This window comes from Paroedura picta, chromosome 3 (assembly GCF_049243985.1).
Source record: "Paroedura picta isolate Pp20150507F chromosome 3, Ppicta_v3.0, whole genome shotgun sequence".
Taxonomy (NCBI): Eukaryota; Metazoa; Chordata; class Lepidosauria; order Squamata; family Gekkonidae; genus Paroedura; species Paroedura picta.
In genome coordinates, this window is record NC_135371.1 from 8,772,089 (window position 1) to 8,792,984 (window position 20,896).

A 20,896-nucleotide genomic window follows, 5' to 3' on the forward strand; every position below is an offset into this window, starting at 1 on the left:
GGGGGGAGATGCAAAAGCGAGCAGTCAGAGTCCGACACTGTTCCTTCACAATGTGTTGCCTGAAATTAAAAAAATTGCTGTGCTACAAATGCGCTGCTAGAAGTTTTTTAAACCTCTAGATCAGGGGTGGGCAAACTGTGGCCCTCCAGATGTCCATGGACTACAATTCCCATGAGCCAAATCTTGCCAGGCTGACGGGAAGTTCAGTGTCTCTTGAATTCCATTCGTGACTTTCTACGAGGGGTTCTCTTCTCATTTCTTGTCGGGGAGTTAACTGGCTGGGGTGTGAGGAGGGAGGCCATGGCCGATGGGCTGATGAGGACCTTTTCAGGATGACGAAAGGGGAAGGCTTTGGAGGGTGGACTCCATGGCATTGTAACCCACTGAGGCCCCTGCCCTCCTCAGGCTCTGGATCCGGCCGCCCCATCCCTCCTCCTATCCTCTACCAGTGGCCGGGGAGGGGGGGGGGAGCGTAGCACTCTCCTGGCATCCCAGTCTGATCTATAGCACTCCCCTCAAAAGAATTACTGCCGTAAAGGACGGATTCTATTTTCACATTTATACCCCACTTTTCCCAAGAGGCTCAGGGTGGCTTACAAAGTTTGAAATAGACTACACTGATCCACAGGTTTTGAAACCCTAAAAGTCATTTGATTTTAAATCCAAACCCACCCATTCCACCTTCAGGCTGCCTGCTCTTGGTGCCAGGGTCCTTCCCCTCTCCACACCTGGTCTTGGACAATCCCCACCCTGAAATCTCCAAGAATTTGGGAATTGGCAACGAGGCTGAAATAAGAGGTTCCGTACAAAGCAGGAAAGACGAGCGACATGGAACTGACGTGGCAGCTATGCAGGCGGTGCTCAGTCAGAGGCCTACTAAAAGGCCAGCCAAGGAGATGATCCAGGGGAAGCTCTGGCGTGTCACGTCCTGCAGGGCAGTGGCGCATAAATGAAGGAGAAAGAGTCCGGCGTACTTAAAATCAGTTTTAATCAATTTGTTATCTCCTATAAAATATATTTTAATCTGTACAGAAAGAGGGGGGGGAAACCTATGTACAGTACATTTTCCAGCCATTTTTGAGACTATAAAAGGGGTACTGATTGAGTTCTGTGCCACAAACCAGAAGTTTTCTACCTATTCTAAAAAGGGGCAGGCCCTAGGAATCAGGGTTTCCGGGAGATAAATCAGAAGCGTGGATCAGAAAACGAAAACAATCAGGCCCGACAGAAAACGGGGTTTGGACCAGGGCTATACAGCAACGATCACAACAAGCCTGGCCAAAGAGTGACATCGGGGAGCGAGCTGGGAAACTATCACAGAAACTCCCCTGTGCAAATAATTCGGGAGAGGAAAAGGCCACCGTTCGGCACAACTAGAACTGAGGGCCGTGCCTTTGACTGAACATTAAAAGGGACTCCTGGTTCCCGGTCACTTGTTTTGCCTCAGAAAACGGCAAAGGCACCCCCTGCCCCTGAAAACAGCCCGTTGGTATTTTACCCTAAGGGGGCCCAGATTAGAAGTAAAACAGAGCCAGGAGAACTCTTCTTGTGCCACGATGGCCTGTCAATTCGGGCTGCTCTACACGGAAAAGCAAAACGAGGCGACAGAAACCAGAAACGGTCAAATGGACGGTGCCATTTCCAACCACGAGGGGAAGGACGGTATTTTTTGAATTTTGCCCTAGGTCAAAAATTCTCTTCCCACCGATATATTGCCACAAAAATTCTCTTCCCACAGAGAACGGCCTGAGGCCAGAAACTCTCACGGAATGGTTGGTTGGTTTCGTTTCCTGTCAGGGAATTTTTACAGGGGGGATCATTAAAAAAAAAAAAATCGGTATCCTCGTCTGCCGTCCAAATGGATACACTGTCCTGCCTCAGGGCTTCGTTCGGCCTGCATTGGTCGGCCAGCCGGCCCCGGGTCGCTTCCCTGAGACAAGAGCCGTTCAAACATTGTGCCAAATCCGGCAGAGATTTGGTGAACCTCCGTGGAACCGATGAGGCCAATATGACCCAATAATCAAGGGGGCAGAGGACGGTCTCCCTGGTTCCTCGTGGTGAAGGAGAGGGGGTTGGGGGTCAAGAGGGACAGGCGAGCATCTCCAGTCGGGAAGGAAGGGGGCAGGGGGCGGGGGACACGTGGCATTAACAGGCAGGCGAGTGATGGATCTAAGGAGGACGAGGTGAACTAAAACCATTGGCCACAGGAGGGCTTCAAAATATATATATCTATACTTGGGCAGTAGCACAAGCAAAACGTTAATCATGGCTGCCACTGCCTGCGTGGCTCTAAAAAGCACGGCCGGTCAGCTAAAGGTGCCCCTCTCGGCTGCGTCCGAAACCACATCAAGAAAAATTCCCTGGCAGAGCATTGGGCTTAAAATCCAGTCTTGGCTGACAGGAAAGGGGTAGGGGGAGAAATTCTATGGACCAGTTCTGCACGTAGATGAATTTCCTTGCGTTATTTCTTCACATCCTCCTTGGATTTCTGGTTCTTCTTGTTGAGGATCTTCATGAGGGACTTGGACATGTAATACGGCTTCTCCAGGGAGCCGTCGTTCCGCTCCAGGTCTTCCACTGCAGGGGGAGGGAAAACAGGTGACCTCGGGTTAGGCCGCCTAGACTTCGGCAATGGGAAAAAAGGCACTATATAAACACAACACGTTTGTGGGGGCAAAGTAGGAAAATACTCACGGAAACAGAGGAACAGGGTGTCAACACACATGTTGTAGACGCTGAAGAATCCCTGGGCGATGATGTAGGCCCCGACCACCACAGTCTGAGACAAAGGAAAAACACAGAGCGAATGGAGGGCCAGCGAGGACTTCGATACTAAACAGACTGATTGTATGCCTGGCCTACATGCAAGAGTTGTTGTGAAGATAAAGTAGTGAGCACCATGTGTATTTGCCTCGACCTGGAAGGCCCAGGCTAGCCTTGTCCCATCAGAACTCAGCAGCTGAGCAGGGCCAGCCCTCGGTCAGTGCTTGGATGGGTCCAGGGCTGCTAGGCAGAGGCAGGGCCAGGCAAACTGAGTCTCATCCTGAAAGCCCTGTGAATTAGCTGTATCTCCAGGGCCATCTGCACCACTGCCAGGGACGTGTGCTCTGAGCTCTTCAGAGTTGGGATGGGGGTTAAAAAAAAAACACAACAAATGAGGCCATTTTTGAAGGCTAGGAATGGCTGCCAGTCCCTGCAGTTTGGAGGGGTTGACATTTTTTCTTTTCAGCCATAAACCAACACCGAAGGCCAGTGAAGGGGTGCCTTCATTTGCTGAGGTATCTCTAGCCCACATTTCCTCGTGGCTCAAAGCGGCATACAAATCATCACTAAGCACATCGCCCATTGTCCATGGGGTCGCGATGGGTCGGACACGACTTCGCACCTAACAACAACTCAATTCATGTTCCCTGTAAACCGTTCTGAGCCACAAGGGAGGGCGGTGTATAAATGCAAACATAAAGAAGTAAATAAAATAATAACCCTGACCCAGTCTTCTGCCAGGAAGCAACCAGTGCTCCTCCACAGCAGCCAGAGTTCGCACCCTGGGCTTTGCAGGCTTACGTTGGCGGCGTTGCTGTGCTGATCTTCGTCTTGAAGCCGGAGACTGATGCCTGTGATGCGAATCTGCTGGGTCTCAACCGCTTGGCTCCTGACACTTACCAGAATGGGCAGCCAATAGTAGTTGAGTTGGCCAGACTGGATCTCAAACGCCTTGCCTGGGATCCGCCCCGTGAACAAGAAGAACGACAGGACGCCCACTCCGCCGACCACCAAGAGCGTCCCGAAAAACAGCAGCAGGTCGGTGATTTTATCCAGGACCACCACCCTGCAGGGAGGCAGAGGGCGGGGCTGAAGCCAAGGCAGCTCCCGCCCCATCCAGCCCCGCCCGCGCTCCGGTTTCGTTTGCAAGCAGCGGCTTTGACGCCCCCGGCCCATCCGCTGGGTTACCTGACCACGTTCCGCATCAGGAGCTTGAAGGCGTTTCTCGCCGAGGCGCAGAAGTTCTTCCCGTAAATGGCGATCTACGGCAAGGAATGATTGCGAGAGGTGAAAAGGGAAAGGGAAATCTCGTGTGAGGATTTCCGGCCGCCTCCTTCCGCCAAGGGCAGGTGGGGAGATTCCTGGAGATTTGGAGGAGTGGGAGTCTGGGGAAGGCAGGGTCGGGGGAAGGACCCCAGTAGAGTCCAAGGCCATAGAGACCCCCCTCCAAAGCAGCTATCTTCTCCCAGGCAGATCAGTTGCAATTCCAGGCAATCGCTGGCAACCTTGGAAAAGGGGAGGGGGAAGGAAGGGATTGTTTATACCCCCCCCCCAAAAAAAAATGAGTATTAAGATCAGGCAGTCCACATCAGCTCAGGGAGATAAAAGCGGCCTCAACCAGGGCCAGGGCTTTCTTGGCTTTGGCCCCGACCTGGTGGAACGCTTTCCCTGAGGAAATCAGGACCCTCCAGGATCTCGCACAATTCCGGAAGGCCTGAAAAACCAAGCTGTTCCGCCAGGCCTTGGGTTGAAGAAGAAGAAGAAGAGTTGGTTCTTATATGCCGCTTTTCCCTACCCGAAGTTGGCTCAAAGGGGCTTACAGTCGCCTTCCCATTCCCCTCCCCACAACAGACACCCTGTGGGGTGGGTGAGGCTGAGAGAGCCCTGATATCACTGCTCGGTCAGAACAGCTTTATCAGTGCCGTGGTGAGCCCAAGGTCACCCAGCTGGCTGCATGTGGGGGAGTGCAGAATCGAACCCGGCATGCCAGATTAGAAGTCCGCACTCCTAACCATGACACCAAACTGGGGCCAGGCAATGACGCCAAACAATACTGGCCCTCCCACATGAAACTCACGAGACTCAAACCTGACTCCGAATATTGGCAAGACTGAACGACTCCCTCTAACCCTTGCCAGCGAGGGTCACAGCTGAGCAGGACTCTGGACCTGGACTTTGGTTTCCCAGACATGCCACTTGCCCCCTGGTACCCCCCGCCCCTTGCTGGCTTTCACGGCGGGGGGCTCAGTCCGGCCACCCATTTCCTCCTGCCCCCCCCCCATCATGTGCCTGCCTCCTGCTTTCCCCCTGTTGTCCCTGATCCTCTCTTGGGCCCACCAGCCGGGCTTACCATGATGTAGGCATTTCTGTTGAGGAATTTGATGAACTTCTCCAGGCACCAGAAGCAGCACTTGAGGCAGCACATAAAACACCGGGCAACTGGATTCTGGAGGTCTACAAACACCGCAGCCTGGTTAGGTCCACAGATCGCAGCCGTATCGGCTTGCTGCAGCCAATACCACTGTGTTTTATTATTATTATTACGAGGGACCAAGCCTGTTGCATTTAGGAACACAACGGGCGTTAGATTAGGGCGTGGGGTGGAAGAACTCTACAGATGGCCTCCCCCTCTCTGTTGGGGAATTCACCGCCAGGGGCAGCTCTCACGCGGCAGGGATCTGCAGCCTCCGAGCCTCGGAGGGAAGTGGAAGGAGGAGGGGGGGTGGTCACAGGTGGGGGGCGGAAGGTGATTGGCTGGCTGCTGGACAGACAGTCACACTGGTTGGAAGAGGAGGCACTCAGAGGCGGGACATCTGCCCTGAATGGGTGTTAAGCGCTGAGTGGTGCTTAAGCCATGAGACACACTCCTCCTCTGAGGCCTTACCGGAAATATATTATGTGGAACAGATTATATATTAGATTTATTAACCACCAGCTGCCATGCAGCGGTTTCCAACCAAGTGAAAAACAATGAAACAGCCCCTTATACCCCTGTGGTATTTTTGCTCCTGACTCGCCTTTCAACTTGTGGTCCAGATATTCCAGCACAATGCGGATGAACTGGACGATCGTGAGGATCAGGGCGCCGAAAGCGATGGAGCCAGAGTGGTAACTGTAGGGAGCAGAGAGTCCGTTAGGTGGAGATCCTCCCCAAAACATGACGCCTTGAGATCTGAGATGGCTGAAGGCTGAGGGACCAAGAGAACCTCAAGCGGTTGAGGACATCAGCTTGGGTGAGAGATCTTTGTGAATGGGGATCACAGACCACAGAACTGTGCCCTGTATAGAGTTGTGCCTGCCCCAGGAACAAGCATTTGTGTGGTCCCCCCTCAACGCCCATGAAGTAATTCCTCTTTTGGAACGAGTTAAATACTCATTTTAAGACACTGTGTCTTTACACCTGGGACTTCTGAGGAGCCACAGCTTGGCCACCCCTATCTAGGAGGACACAGAACCAAGTTAGATCTCTCCACGGTCTTAGGTCAAGAAAGGATGCTTTCTAGCATCTTCTACTCAAGGAGGAACACTGTGTCTGAGGCAGAGATGCTCTGTGTGCTTGGAGCTTGGAGGGCCAAAGGGGGAGAACTTCTGGAGTTCTGGCCTTGCAGGTAGACCTGATGGCATCTAGCTTTTGGCTGCTGTGTCACACAGCAGAGTGTTGGATTGGATGGGCCATTGGCCTGATCCAACATGGCTTCTCTTATGTTCTTATGTCTGGAGCAATGATGCTCTGTATTCTTAGTGCTTGGAGGGGCCACAGTGGGAGAGCTTCTGGATTTCTGGCCTTGCTGGTGCACCTCCTGATGGCATCTGGGTTTTGGCCACTGTGTGACGCTGTGTGTTGGACTGGATGGGCCGTCAGCCTGATCCAACATGGCTTCTCTTATGTTCTTAAGATGTTCCTCCAAACCTGAAGAAATGCAGCACCTTCCCCGTCCCACACACACGCCCATAATTTGCGTACCGTAATGTCCGGATGAAAGAGCTGGTCACCGCGCAGGCTGGGATGTCCTGGGGCTTGTTGAAGGCCCAGTAGTATGAGGCGAAGGCGCCGGCCAGCACACACTGTCCCAGGGCGAGGACAAAGTTGACGCACCACAAGAAGCCCAAGATGTTGTAGATTTGCAGGTTGAAGATGTTCCGCTGGAACAGCCCTTCGTCCCGGTACTTGTAGAAGATGCAGTTCACAAGGCAAGGCGAGTAGGAGGAGGCATTGAAGTTCTAAGGGGATGAGAGGAAGGGACACGTCAGGAACCAGGAGGTCCGAAAGTGCACACAGTAGCAAGATGGCATCCACTCTGGGTACTGACAAAAATAAAAGCCCCGGGGTGGGAGATAGTGGGAGGAGGTGGGCCAAGAAAGCCAGTATTTGGAAGAACAGTTGGCTTTTCTGTACTTTAAGGCAGTGGTCCCCAACCACCGGGCCCCCAACCACCGGGCCCCCTCTCTCTCCCTCCCACAGTGAGAAACTTCCCATGCTGTAAGCAAATCAGCGGCCAAAGCGGAAGATTAGCTTGCGGCCCAGCAAGCTTCTTTCTGCGGGAGGGGGGGGAGAGGAAAGCGTGGACGCCAGCACACTGGTGATGCAAATGCGCATGCGCATTTGCACCGTGGGTCTGCAAACGCGCATGTGCGACAGGTCCGTGCATGCGCACATGCGAGAAACTGCCGTGCACGCGCGTTTCCGGACCCACCGGGCGAAAACGCACATACCCACAACTGCCACACATGCACGTTTGTGCAAGGGCTGCCAACCCAATCCAGAAACAGAGAGAGACACACAGAGCCCTGCCAGACCGAACATGAGCCCTCATTCCCTCTTTTCACTCCTGCTGCGATGGAGGCAGAGAGAGATACAGAGAGAGCTGCCCCAAGCTGCTGACCGGCCCTGCTTCCCTCCTGAGAATGAGCCCCAATTACCAGCAATGGCTCCTGCTGCCACGGAAAGAAAGACACAGAGAGAGCTGCCCCTGCTGCGATGGAGGAAAAGAGCCAGACAGAGAGAGCTGCCACAAACTGCACACCAGCCCTGCTTTCCTCCTAAGAACGAGCCCTACTTACCTGCTATGCCTCCTGCCAGGAGGCACATGGAGAGACATACATGCAGAGAGAGGGAGGGAGAGAGACACAGAGAGAGATCTGCACTTCCCAGTGTCCCCTGGGTCCTAGTGTCCAATATATTCCTGGTTGCAATGGGCTTTCTATACACACACACACACACATATATATATACATATATATATGAATTAACTCCCACTCAACCTGCTAAACCCTTCCACAGCCCTAGTTGAGAAAATCTTGCTTAATTAATGGGATGCCTCTCTTTGTCCTAACCTTGGAGGTTCTCTCTGACACCTTAGCAAATTTCAACTCTGCTTACCAGTGGGTTGCAGCTCTCGTTGGCAGAGATTCCTGAACACTCGGGGAGACTGACGTTCACAGGGGCGACACGGTAGAGAGGACTTCCAGAAGTAGCCAGATATCTGCAGGTGAGGAGCAGTCAAGGGAAAAGGGCAGAGCAGGAATCCGTTCCACTCCCTTCCTTCCCTTCCCTGGCTCCCAAAGAAGCTCCATGAAACCAGGCTCTTGAGGAGCAGAAATAGATTTGACGTAAAGAATGGAAGGACTGGGAAAGAATGTTTCGGCTTCTGCTAAAGAAATGTTATGATCATCATAAAATCAGACAATCCTAGAGGTGGAAGGGGCCATCCAGGCCATCAAGCCCAGCCCCCTCACTGCTCAATGCAGGATCAGCCTCAAGCATCCAGGAAAAGTGTGTATCCAGCCTTTGCTTGAAGACTGCCAGTGAGGGGGAGCTCACCACCTCCCTAGGCAGCCTATTCCACTGCTGAACTACTCTGACTGAAAATCTTTCCCTGATCTCTAGCCAATATCGTTCTACATGTAGTTTAAAAGGATTACTGCAGGTCCTATCCTCTGTTGCCAGCAGAATCCGCTCCCTGCCCTCCTCCAAGCGATGACCTTTCACTTCTGTCCCTTTCTTTCCCTTCTCTTCTCCAGGCTGACCATTCCCAAGTCCCTCAGGCCTTTCCTCATAGGGCTTCATCCCCAGGCCCCAGATCATCCTTCACTACACCCTCTGCATTTTGTCCACGTCCTTTTTGAAGTGAGGCCTCCGGAGCTGCACCCGGTACAAAACATATGAGATGGATCTGAATGGCAAGCTAGAAGGGTAATAAAAGGTGCTCCAAGATCTTCAAAAAGAATATGGAAACAGGTAATTCTACCTGAAGGGCAAGGACAAAGACAGTCAGAATACAGAATGTTAAAAAATCTACCCTGGCGAACCTGGCAAGAAGGATTAACTTTGAACCCAGTCAAGGATAATGCCCCTGTGTAGCAGGTTAAGGTATCCCCTGTGCAAGCACCAGGTCATGTCTGACCCTTGGGGTGACGCCCTCTAGCGTTTTCATGGCAGACTCAATACGGGGTGGTTTGCCAGTGCCTTCCCCAGTCATTACCGTTTACCCCCCAGCAAGCTGGGTACTCATTTTACCGACCACGGAAGGATGGAAGGCTGAGTCAACCTTGAGCCGGCTGCTGGGATCGAACTTCCAGCCTCATGGGCAGAGCTTTCAGACTGCATGTCTGCTGTCTTACCACTCTGCGCCAAAAGAGGTTCTATGTAGCAAGGGAGCGTTAAATAATATGCATAGGACAGAATATTCAAGAGGAGGCTACCAAAATGAAGAGAGTTAGATTCCTAGCACTAACGGAAAGTGATAAGGGTAGCTCTAGGAATCACCAGAAACTCCATGGTCCGAACCTCTGGTGATTGCTAGAGCTACCCTTGTCACTCAAAGAACTTGGCGGTCAGAACTTCCAGGAAGTATTCAAGGCCTTGTGTCCCCAGCAACCTTTCCATCAATTGTTCTAGAATCTACACAGAATTCTCTTGGAAGGGAATCATGAGACTAGCAACAAAACCTGCCTCACAAAGGATACAGGGCAGTCATAGCCCAGTAGGCCACACATATCAGCAGCAGGACAAAGGTCACCAGCGGGTAAAGGAGAGTCCCCATCATGTATCCAATGGCTCTGGAAAAAAGAAACAAAAGAGAGGTCCCACACGCTCGGCCAGCAACCTGAATCTCCGCAGTGCCCCAGGTATCTACAAAGTTCTCCATCATCACCATCACTGAAATTCCTCTCAATAATCACCGTCTAGAGTTGCCGTACGCCCTCTCCCAGTGGAGGTGGGGGTCCCCCACAGCCATCCCAACACTGGTCCGCTGGCCAGTGGGAGGGCGACTTAGCCAGAAAAAGAGGAGATCCAGTTGACATTACAGTGACGTGTCTACACCTCTTCCGACACGACCTGGAAGGGATATCACATTGGCAACGGCAGGGAAATACTCTGGTATTTGAGCAAAAACTCTATGGTAGAAGTCACATTTACCATAGAGTTTTTGCCCAAATACCAGAGCGTCGCCCCAACATCGCTGCAAGACGACATTGCTTCCGGGTCACATTGGAAGTGATGAAGACGTGTCACTGCTATATCAGTTGGGCCTCCCTCCTGTTTCTAGTAATGTCCCCCTCCCAGGCCCCACCAGTTGCCAGGAGGGTGCTGGCAATCCTTTTGACAATAAAGTCCTAGTTTGTAATAATTCCTTAAACTAGATTTTTTAAAAATAGCACTCCTGCCCCCATTTGCTGGCGATTTAGATGAGAGACTTCCTGATGGACTTCAATGCACTTTAGTTCTGTTAATTTAACCCTAACGCACAATCCCGCCTGCCTCTTTTAAGGCTGCGTCTGAACATTTTGGACTTTGCCACCATGTCTAAAAACGAATTGCGGATACCCGATCCCTTTTGCGCTAAACGTCCCGAAATAAACACAAACAGGAAAACGTTCTGCCCCCTCAAAAAGTTTTCTAGTTTGTTCCTTGAAATTTGATTTCTCTCTCTATGTTAATCCTCTCTCTACCCTGTCCTTCCTCAAGGAGCTCAGGATGGCGTTTTATAATCCAAATGAATGAATGAATGAATGAATGAATGAATGAATGAATGAATGAATGAATGAATGAATGATCTCCTCCCAAGGAGTTCCAAAGTAGAGTGGGGAGGAGCACCAGTCCTAGCCCAGCACTCTAGCCATTAGGCAGCCCTACCCTTGACCTTTTTCTGCACAGACCCCCTGTTCTGGACCCCCTCCCTTCCAGTGAGAGCGCTCGCTGTCCTCCGAACCAGTCCCCTTCACAGGGACTCACTCACTGGCTGGCTTCCTTGATGAGGGCAATGGCGATGCGGATCCGATTCCGGAGGAATATGAGGGTCAGCAGCAAGATGGCTTCCACCACAGAGAGGACGATCACTGAGGGAGGGAGAAAAGCTGGGCTGAGCACAAAACACACGTCTAAAAACAGACTTGGAGAAAGATTCATGGGGGTAGCCCGTGACGGCCTCAGGTGGCAGAACAAAGTTAGTATCTCGTGGCACCTTGAAGACCAATACAGTTTTATTCCCGGTGTGACAGAACAGGCCTGATTTTGCCTTGCAAGCACTATTCTGCCAGGCCCACCCTCCCACCCACCCCATTTTTGGCTAGATGTCACCTCCTGACAAAATGTCTCTCTGGAGAATTCACTGCCACCACTGGTCATTCAATGGGATTTCCCCACTGGGAGGACCAGACGCCCAGCTGCCCTTCTTTTACACCAAGGTCCAACCTATAGCCAGGAGTGGCCAAACTGTGGCTCTCCAGATACCCATGGACTACAGTTCCCACAAGCCCCTAGCATCATGTGCTGGCAAGGGCTTGTGGGAATTGTAGTCCATGGATATCTGGAGAGCCAGTTTGGCCACCCCTGTCACCCGGTGCCTTGGAGGCTGGTCTAGAGCAGGGTGGTCAAACTGGCTCTCCAGATGTTCGTGGACTACAATTACCACAAACCCCTGCCAGCATGGCCAATTGGCGGGGGCTCGTGGGAATTGTAGTCCATGAATATCTGGAGAGCTGCAGGTTGGCTACTCCTGGCATAAGGGAAGGGAAGCTGGGAGTCTGGTCCTCTCAGTGGGCAAATTCCATCTAATGACCTATATCTAGCCTAAATACCAGGGGTGGGCAAGGTGGAACAGGGCTTGCAAGCTAAAAGCAGGCCTGTTCTTTCGTACGCATGCCCACTTCTGCAATTACATTTATCCGAAGAAGCGAGCATGTGTATGAAAGCTTTTACCAGAAATAAAGCTAACTTGGAGGAAGCCGTTCTCAACAGAAGGCTGCCCCTCAGGGACAAATGTGTGGGGAAATATGGACTACACAACAGCACCGGGGGGCAGGGGGCAGGTGATCCTTTGTTACCCAAACCTTTATATCTCATTCTTCTGCCTAAAAAAGAGAGAGGAAAAAAGCACCTCGGGTGGCTCACAAACAGACTCACACAAGACGAGCACAGCATCAAATAAAACAGCAATTAATGTCGTCCAGGACAATAACAAAAGGAAACAAAGGGAAATCCAAAACCGAGGAGGTCCGGAGCCCAGTAAAAAGCCATTGGGCTCGAACCTCTCCTCTGGGTCCTGGGTTGTATGACCTCTTTTCTCCCCACCATGCCCAGAGGCCCCCTTCTTTGCTCCAGGCAGCCTTACAAGCAGCCAGCCATGTCTCCTTGACACTGCCGTAGACGCCGAGTTGCGTGGTGAAGCCAACGTCTTTGATGGTGGCGCCCTCGTTCTTGTAGCGGCGGTACTCCATGGCAGAGTGGTAGATCCCTGAAACAGAAAGAGAAAACCCTCAAAGGAGAATACTGTCTACTCCCTTGTGCCGCAGGAAGTCCAAAGAGACTTGGTGGGCGACCACCATTCGAAAGGAATAAGTTAAACGTGACCAATTTCCCCATCTTCTTGTCAATGGCCCAGAACGGAGTCAGAGATATGCACAATGTTGACAGACTGGGCATCACTGACGGGTAGGGATGCCAGCCTCCAGGTGGGACCTGGGGATCTCCTGGGATTACAGCTCATCTCCAGGCGACAGAGACCAGTTTCTCCTGGGGGAAATGGCCACTTTGGAGGGTGTACTCCGCTGAGGTCCCGAGTCTCTCTAGGCTCCAACCTCAAATCTCCAGATGTTTTACAGCCTGGATCTGGCAACCGGGGGGAAGGGAACCTGGCAACCCTACTGAGGGGGTGGAACAAGGCATGTGAGGCTGCCATTTTCAGTGGGAAATAATTACCGTAACATTAGGCAAGGTCTTCTGCCATAGCATGCCCATGAAACAGATAAAGGTGCCTTATGCCAAAGCAGACCCTTGGCCCATCAGAGTTGTTTTTGTTGTTAGGTGCAAAGTCGTGTCCGACCCATCGCGACCCCATGGACAATGATCCTCCAGGCCTTCCTGTCCTCTACCATTCCCCAGAGTCCATTTAAGTTTGCACCGACTGCTTCAGTGACTCCATCCAGCCACCTCATTCTCTGTCGTCCCCTTCTTCTTTTGCCCTCGATCGCTCCCAGCATTAGGCTTTTCTCCAGGGAGTCCTTCCTTCTCATGAGGTGGCCAAAGATTCATACTTAGCAATGCCCTTTATTTGATTGGCAGCACCTCTCCACGGTCTCAGACAGAGGTTTCTCGCACCCTCGACCACAAGGGTCCCCAACTGTTTTGAGGTTGTGGGCATATTTTGAATTCTGATGCAGCATAGTGGGCACAGCCATAAAATGGCTGCCACGAGAGTTGGGGCTAGACACAAAAATGGCTGCCACAGGAGGCCAGGTCAGACACAAAAATGGCTGCCACAGGAGGTGGAGTTAGACACAAAAAATGGCTGCTGCAGGAGGTGGAGCCAGCCACAAATGGCTGCCACAGGAGGTGGGGCTAAACACAAAAAATGGCTGCCACAGGAGGCGGGGTTAAAAACAAAAATGGCTGCCACAGGAGGCAGGGCCAGCCACAAAATTATTGCCACAGTTGAACTTCAGTAACAGTGACAACCAGAAGCCTTGATTAGCAAAAGCCTTAGTTGGCCCTGCCTACTTCCTAAAAAAAAATTGGAAGGCATCAGAAAAGGTGCTAGCGGACACCACAGCTCCCATGGGCCTCGATTCTACAACCTGAGATTTTTAACGAGAGACGCTGGGGATTGAGCCTGCGGCTTCCTGTATGCCAAGCGGACATTCTACCACCAAACCATCCCCCTTTACTTGGCCAGCCGGTTCATTTGTCCCTGTTCTCAGGATTCACCATGATTTCACTCACCGTAAGCAGTGATGATCAGCACACCAAAGATGAGGATCCAGACCAGAAACCCAGCAGTAAACCGCAACAGTAGGAGAAACAGGAGGCTCAGCACCATGGCAATCGCCAGCACTCTGAGGGTGCGGGGAGGGGGAGGAGAAGAAGGCGGCGACATTTGAGAGACAGAAAGGTGGCCCTCTCCTACAGCCGGTAGCAAAACTGCACACCCACCCAGACCAAAGACCCACCTTGATCTCTACGTTTAACCTTGCTTCTGAGCAGCTGAGCAAGGAACAGTGAATTCTGGGATACGGCCCTGCCTCCCTTATTCTAGGGACCAGCAGGGACCTGAACCCTTTTTGGAGAGTCAGTACGGTGCAGTGCCTGCAGTACTGGACTTAAGGTAAAAACAGGCCTGCCAAAATTCATACTGAGCAGCCTCGATTTGCCTCAGGGCTGTGCAGGGAACAGGTTTAACCCTTGAATTTCCACTTGGGTCTGTGAGCCAAAACCAGATACCACATTCCACGATTAGCATTTTAAAGAGGATTTTTTTTTAAAAAAGATATGTCTCCCCTCCCCTTTACAATGCGAGTAATACAGTTTCAATTAGCAAAACCAAGCAGAGGTCAAACTCCCCTTTACTCTGCATGGCCTCAATGCAAACGAAGGCTACCTACAGCTCCACTTCATTATAATTGGTATAGCAATTCCCAGTTTGTGGTAGAAAACCACTGTAACAGAACTAGCATAAGAATCTGGACGCCTGGTCTGTTTCGGGCCTGGTGACCTTTGGCGGTCCTAGCTACAGGACTCCAAATTCAGTACGGCGAGCAAACTAGTACTGCTGGAAAGTATGTAGTGTTGGCATATGCAAGATCAGTCGTGTGCATGATTCAACAACATATGCAAAATATCCTCTAGGGGGCATCGGAGGAGAAGTGCATTTAGCATAGTTAGATCGGGAACTTCCTGATAGTTTCAAATAATCACTTCCTGTGTCGTGATGGGTTCATTTGGAGACTTCCTGCTCCTCAGAGAACACTTCCTCCCTGCTTGCCTTCAGGGCAGACAGAATGCATGAACAACAGTTAGACAGACAAATAGGACTCTCTCTCTCTCTCTCTCTCTCTCTCTCTCTCCTCTCTTCACAAATTTCATTCTTTTATTCTTTTAAGCAGCTTGGTGCTTCATCATCTTGCATATTTAAACACTGCCAATATGTAGGACAAAGGAGAATGGGGTTGTTGTTGTTCTTCTTCTTCTTCTTGTTCTTCTTCTCCTCTTCCTCCTCCTCCTTCCTTTCTTCTTTCTTCTTGCTTAAGCAGTGAAAGATGCCACAGAACTCACGCAACCCTGAAACTAACCCCAGCCTATTAAGCTGAAGAGTCTTCCTTATCTGTCCCCTACTATGCAAAAAGAGGTTCATCTCTCCTCCACCACCCCGTTCTCTCCACCACCTCAGCCACTCACATCAGGATCCAGTACCATGTCCGTGCAAAATCCTCAAAGATCTTCAAGCCAATATTCTTGGCATTGAGGGCTTCAACAATCTGGCTGTCGAGAGAAGGGACCATAAAAAGAGATTAGACAAAGGACAACGGACTGGGACAGGACATGCTGGCAAGGAAGTGGAAGATAGTATTGCCACTAGGGACACCAGCCTCTAGGTGGGACTTGGGGACAACCTGGAATTATAGCTTATCTCCCAGAGAATATGGCTGCTTTAGTGGATGGACTCCATAGCATTCTACTTCACTGAGGGTCCCTTCCTGCCCCCAAATCCTGCCCCCACCTGGCTCCAGCCCCAAAGTCTCCAGGTATTTCCCAACCCAGAGCTGGCCAGCTTAGTTACCGCTGAAGGGCATCTACCTACTCAAACCCTTTTGAGCGGACTGCTCACATGGAAAACATGACAAGTAGAAATCAGGGGACAGCCAAGGCCTGGAGGTCAACATTGTTTCTTGCTAACTACAAGGGATCCAACAAGGCTGCTAAGGAGAGAATGAGGAGCTCCCTGGCCATAGTTAGGAATCTAAGGCGGACAACTCCTGGTTAATAAATCCCTGGAGGTTTTGAGGGTGGAGCCTGGGGAAGGCAGGGTGTGGGAGGGGAGAGGTCAGCGGGTAAAACGTTACAGAAAACACCCCCCAAAGCAGCCATTTTCTGCCTGGGAGGTGAATTTTGTAGCCCAGAGATTAGTTGTAATTCTAGATCCCTAAACCCCACCTGGAGGTTAGCAAATCGAGGAAGGTGGGGATTGGGGAGGGAACTCCAGATGCCCATGAGCATCTGGAGTTCCCAGATTCCCACGGGCACGTGGGAATTGTAGTCCATGGACATCTGGAGAGCCATGGTTTGGCTACCCCTGCTTTATGGTATTATGCCTTGATAAGTTCCCTCCTAGTGGACATCTGGAGAGCCTCTGACATAGGGGGGGAAAAGCTTCAGCCAACCAGTCTTGTTAGGTAAAGTGAGGGAAGAGACCAGCTTCAACTCCACTTACCTGTGTGTCCCTTTTCATTTTTGGTAAAATCTACCCACTAGCCACCCCCAGCTTCACATGAGCCGCAGAAAATGAACATAAAGACCCAGGGATTCTCCCGCTCTGAGTACCATGTCTTGTTTGTGTGAGGGAGTGAAGGAACACCAGTTAGCTGCTTGCTCAGAGAATTCAGAAATCCCATTTTTTTTTTACTTAAAACATTATTTTATCCTATCGTGTCACCTCAGAGTCAAGGCTGGTTCGGCTGACGGCTGGAACCTGAGGACTTACTTGGAACCGGCTGTGATCAACTCCCGTGTTTCGTTATTCAGGTTTTTGTCACTGTAGTCCTGGGTGGCATTTAAAGAAGGGAAGCAGCGATGGAAGACTGGAGGGAGGAGAGAAGAAGGTCAAAATTAGGACTGACTGAAGAAATGAGGTCTGAAAAGGTTGACTCGGTTCTATATCGAGTTAGAACACTGGGCCAATATCCCCTGCCAGCATGACAGGGGCTCATGGTAATTGTAGTCCGTGGACTTCCGGAGAGCTACAGTTTGGCCAACCCTGGTTGAGGGCAAGAAAGGTTATTTTCTAGCATCTGCTAACCAAGACCATAGAGACTGAGAGAGAGGAGAGAAAGAGATAAGGTTATTTATACCCAAAGCAGTTTACAAATATCTTTCCTCTCCCCACAAAAGATACCCTGTGAAGTCGGAGCTGAGAGAGCTCTGAGAGAACAGTGAGACCTAAAGTCACCCAACTAGCTGCACGTGCAGGAATGGGGAATCAAACCCAGTTCTCGGTAGAGTTCACTGCTCTTAACCACTATACCAAGCTGAACCCAGGGCCTTCACATATGAAGGAGATGCTGTAGTCAGAGCCCGTTGCTGAAGAATTACCAAAGGTTTCTTGTAAAATCTTAGGAACGAGGGCAAAATGCATTCCACATTGGAGGGGGCTTTATTTATTTATTTATTATATTTATGTACCGCCCTCCCCAAAGGCTATTTCTCAGGGTATTTCTCAATGGTAAAAGAGGTTCAGAAAAACTGCTCCAGAGCCTCGGACAGAAGACTTTCACATCACCAGCTGCCAAACCCTTTTCACTGGAGATATCAGGAATTGAACCTGGGGCCTTCTGCGTGCCTAAAAGATGCTCTACGATAGAGCCATAGTCCCTTCCCACAAAGACTGTCCCCTGCCAGTGGTACTGACCTGCTGTGGACGGGATGATATATTCAGGACAAAGTTGCCTCCTGAGTACATCTGGAACAGTCTGGGAAGAAACGTACATGTCAGTATTTCGTAGATGCGGCTAGGAATGACGCCTTCGGAAGGTGACAAAGACGATCATGTGAGAAATATTATTGTAGGTGTTTAAAGGGCGAGATTCAAGTCCAGTAGAACCTTAGAAAGCAGCCAAATTTGCAGGGGATAGTCTATTGTGATGAAACTCAAATGCTTTGGCCACCTCAGGAGAAGGAAGGACTCCCTGGAGAAGAGCCTAATGCTGGGAGCGACTGAGGGCGAAAGAAGAAGGGGACGACAGAGAATGAGGTGGCTGGATGGAGTCACTGAAGCAGTCAGTGCAAGCTTAAATGGACTCTGGGGAATGGTAGAGGACAGGAAGGCCTGGAGGATCATTGTCCATGGGGTCGCGATGGGTTGGACACGACTTCGCACCTAACAACAAGGCTTTTGAGAGTCAAAGCTCCCTTCATCAGATACCGAAGTTTTGAGAAAATCTCAAATCTCACCTAAAATCTTGTTGGTTTCTAAAGTGCTACTGAATTCAAATCTAGTTCTTCTACTGTAGCCCAACACAGCCCCACTGTGAAATTTTGTGTTGGATATTTTATACCAGGGATTTCCAACCAGGGGTTTGCAGACCCCCACCCACCCCCGGGGTCCGTGGGAGCTCCGGAGGGGGTCCGCCGTCTTTCCCCCCCAGCTTTAATGGACTCAGCCACAAGCTAGGGAATGGGCTGCTTCCATTGCTCCCCTCCCCCATCCCGAGCATGAGAGTTATCTCGTGGCTTTTGTGCCTGCACTACTCCCACATTAAACCGGGTCCGATCTCTCCCCTCATAGTCCTCTCCAAGCCTGTTAAAGCAGGTGATGTCACTTCCAGTATCATATGACTTCTGGGGGCGGGGGGGCGGGACCAGATGACATCACTTCTGGTGCTCCTTGAAGCCTGAAAAATTATTTGAGTGGCTCCTCCGAGGTGAAAAAGGCTGTCTCAGACTGATGACTGGAGCGTTTTATGTCAGAAAGGTGGACTACAAAAAAAAAAACACACACACAGACCTGGCTCAAAGGAAGCCTCTGGGGAGGTTTTGCTTGGGCACAGCACGGGGGAAGCAGGTCAGCGGCACTGACTCACCAGATTGGTCGTGGTCAAGTTAATGGTAGGCTGGCACCACTCCTGACTCCATACTTGTGACGGCTTTTTCCCGTAGCTAATGGGGAGGACCACACTGAAGTCGGCAGGGCAGGACGAGACACAGACCTGGGGTGGAAAGGGAAATAACAAGTGGACTAAATCCTTGTTGCAGAGGCTATGCTTACCTGACACACGATGTTTGAGGAACGCACGATTTCATTGCAGATGAGGGCTGGCAGATACCCGGCCGGAGTTTATTGAAGCAATCGGCAAGGATACTTTCTGCCTCTCTAATGTTTGTCAGCCACGCAAGGGACTCATTTTCACCTACGTCTTCAGTAATACTGGAGTCTCCGTTGGACAGCAGGGACCTTGGCTGAGGATGTTCTCCTGAGACCGAACCAAAGTGTTGTTTATGGTCCTTAAAGCCCTATATGGCTTGGGATCAGCTTGACCGAAGGTTCATCTTCTCCCATACGTTCCTGCCTGGGAATTACGTTCCCAGGGAGAGACCCTTGTGATTGTCCCATCACGTTTGATCTCCAGTAGGCGCTTAAAGACACTTTTTAGGGCAGCATTTGACTGATTTAGGTTGTATTTATTAGCAGCCAAAAACCGAGATTTTTTAGAGGTCTTTAAAAGAAGTCATCGTTTTATTGACACAGTAACCCACCTTGAGTTCTGCAAGGTAAACAGGGGACTAATAATAATGATTCTGTTTACTTACTTGTTCGATTTCTAGGCCGCCAGCAAGCTCGTGGCGGCTGACAACATACATTTAAAATACAGTCCAACAGTTCAATAAAGCTCACTGTTAAAAAATATCATCCCACACTTCCAACCATCCCCTGAACCTCCAGCCCCCTATCAAGCCTCCAGCTATCTGCTAAATAAATCCAGGGATGATGTAACTAACTGAGCACCAGAGAAGGAGCTAAGATCTTCCTCAACCGGGCCTCAACAGAAAACCCAGCAGAAAAGCTCTAACTTACAGGCCCTGCGGAACCGAGTTAGTTCCGGCAGGGCCCTCAGGTCTTCTGGGAGCTCATCCAACCAGGCAGGGGCCAGTAATGATGATAAAAGGATGGGGGACACACTTAGGTCTCTCCAAAGGAGCTTGGGTGCATAGTTCAGGGTATTGGACTAGATCAGGGGTAGTCAACCTGTGGTCCTCCAGATGTCCATGGACTACAATTCCCATGAGCCCCTGTCAGCGTTTGCTGTCAGGGGCTCAAGGGAATTGTAGTCCATGGACATCTGGAGGACCACAGGTTGACTACCCCTGGACTAGATGACCCATGAGGTCCCTATCAACTCTATGATTCTATGATTCTGTGAGGTGTCCCAACACGTGGTGCTACCTCCTGCTCAAAGTCAGGGTGCCCCCTACCTGTGGCGTCGGGCATTGCAATCCGTTCATAGCAGCGGCCATGACGTTGAGCGAGGTGATGCAATTTATCATGTTGAAGTAGAGAACAAAAGGTTTCTTTCTGCAGTGGGAAAGAGAGTGAGATTAAAATTATGTGAGAGACCAAAAGGGAGAAACTAGGTAGCATGGGGCGGCAGAGGGGAACCATTTCTAAATGGGCACGTGATCAATGGCTGGGATGCCATGCCAGTTCAGGGTCCAATGCCTTCAAGGAGCTGATGGGACGTAGTCCATGGAGCCATCCCTGCACTACACCAAGCTGACAGCAGTGGCTTCCAGGACTGTTGCCAAAACTAGGTCAGCAAATTCAGAAGCACCGTACGTGAGAGATCCCTCAGAAGAGTCCAGGAGGACTCTTTGTGGGATGGCCTGTTCAGAAGTAGCCACCTCTGTCAGAGGACAGCCCCACAAACAACAACTCTTGGGAGCTTGGAGAACCCTGTGCTAAAGTGGCTGCAGTCTTTAGGACGAAGGACGGAAGGACGGAAGGACGGACGGAAGGAAGGAAGGAAGGAAGGAAGGAAGGAAGGAAGGAAGGAAGGAAGGAAGGAAGGAAGGAAGGAAGGAAGGAAGGAAGGAAGGAAGAGAAAGAAAGAAAGAAAGGAAGGAAGGAAGGAAGGAAGGAAGGAAGGA

At 50.9% G+C, this 20,896-nt stretch overlaps 1 protein-coding gene across 1 annotated transcript in view; it reads right to left on the reverse strand.

Moving 5' to 3' along the window:
- Nucleotides 1–971: 971 nt before the first annotated feature.
- The window catches only part of SLC44A4 (solute carrier family 44 member 4), a 42,414-nt gene continuing 22,489 nt past the window's right edge, over nt 972–20,896 (reverse strand). The window contains exons 5-21 of the mRNA XM_077330903.1: nt 20,225–20,324; nt 18,835–18,960; nt 17,664–17,724; nt 16,740–16,836; nt 15,437–15,520; nt 13,985–14,097; nt 12,378–12,500; nt 11,004–11,103; nt 9,730–9,822; nt 8,144–8,246; nt 6,728–6,984; nt 5,781–5,875; nt 5,114–5,217; nt 3,952–4,025; nt 3,664–3,829; nt 2,695–2,779; nt 972–2,577 (exon numbers count right to left, since the gene is read on the reverse strand). Coding sequence (XP_077187018.1) covers nt 2,462–2,577; nt 2,695–2,779; nt 3,664–3,829; nt 3,952–4,025; nt 5,114–5,217; nt 5,781–5,875; nt 6,728–6,984; nt 8,144–8,246; nt 9,730–9,822; nt 11,004–11,103; nt 12,378–12,500; nt 13,985–14,097; nt 15,437–15,520; nt 16,740–16,836; nt 17,664–17,724; nt 18,835–18,960; nt 20,225–20,324 — 1,897 coding nt within the window. The 3' untranslated portion in view covers nt 972–2,461. The remainder of the gene's footprint in view (nt 2,578–2,694; nt 2,780–3,663; nt 3,830–3,951; nt 4,026–5,113; nt 5,218–5,780; nt 5,876–6,727; nt 6,985–8,143; nt 8,247–9,729; nt 9,823–11,003; nt 11,104–12,377; nt 12,501–13,984; nt 14,098–15,436; nt 15,521–16,739; nt 16,837–17,663; nt 17,725–18,834; nt 18,961–20,224; nt 20,325–20,896) is intronic.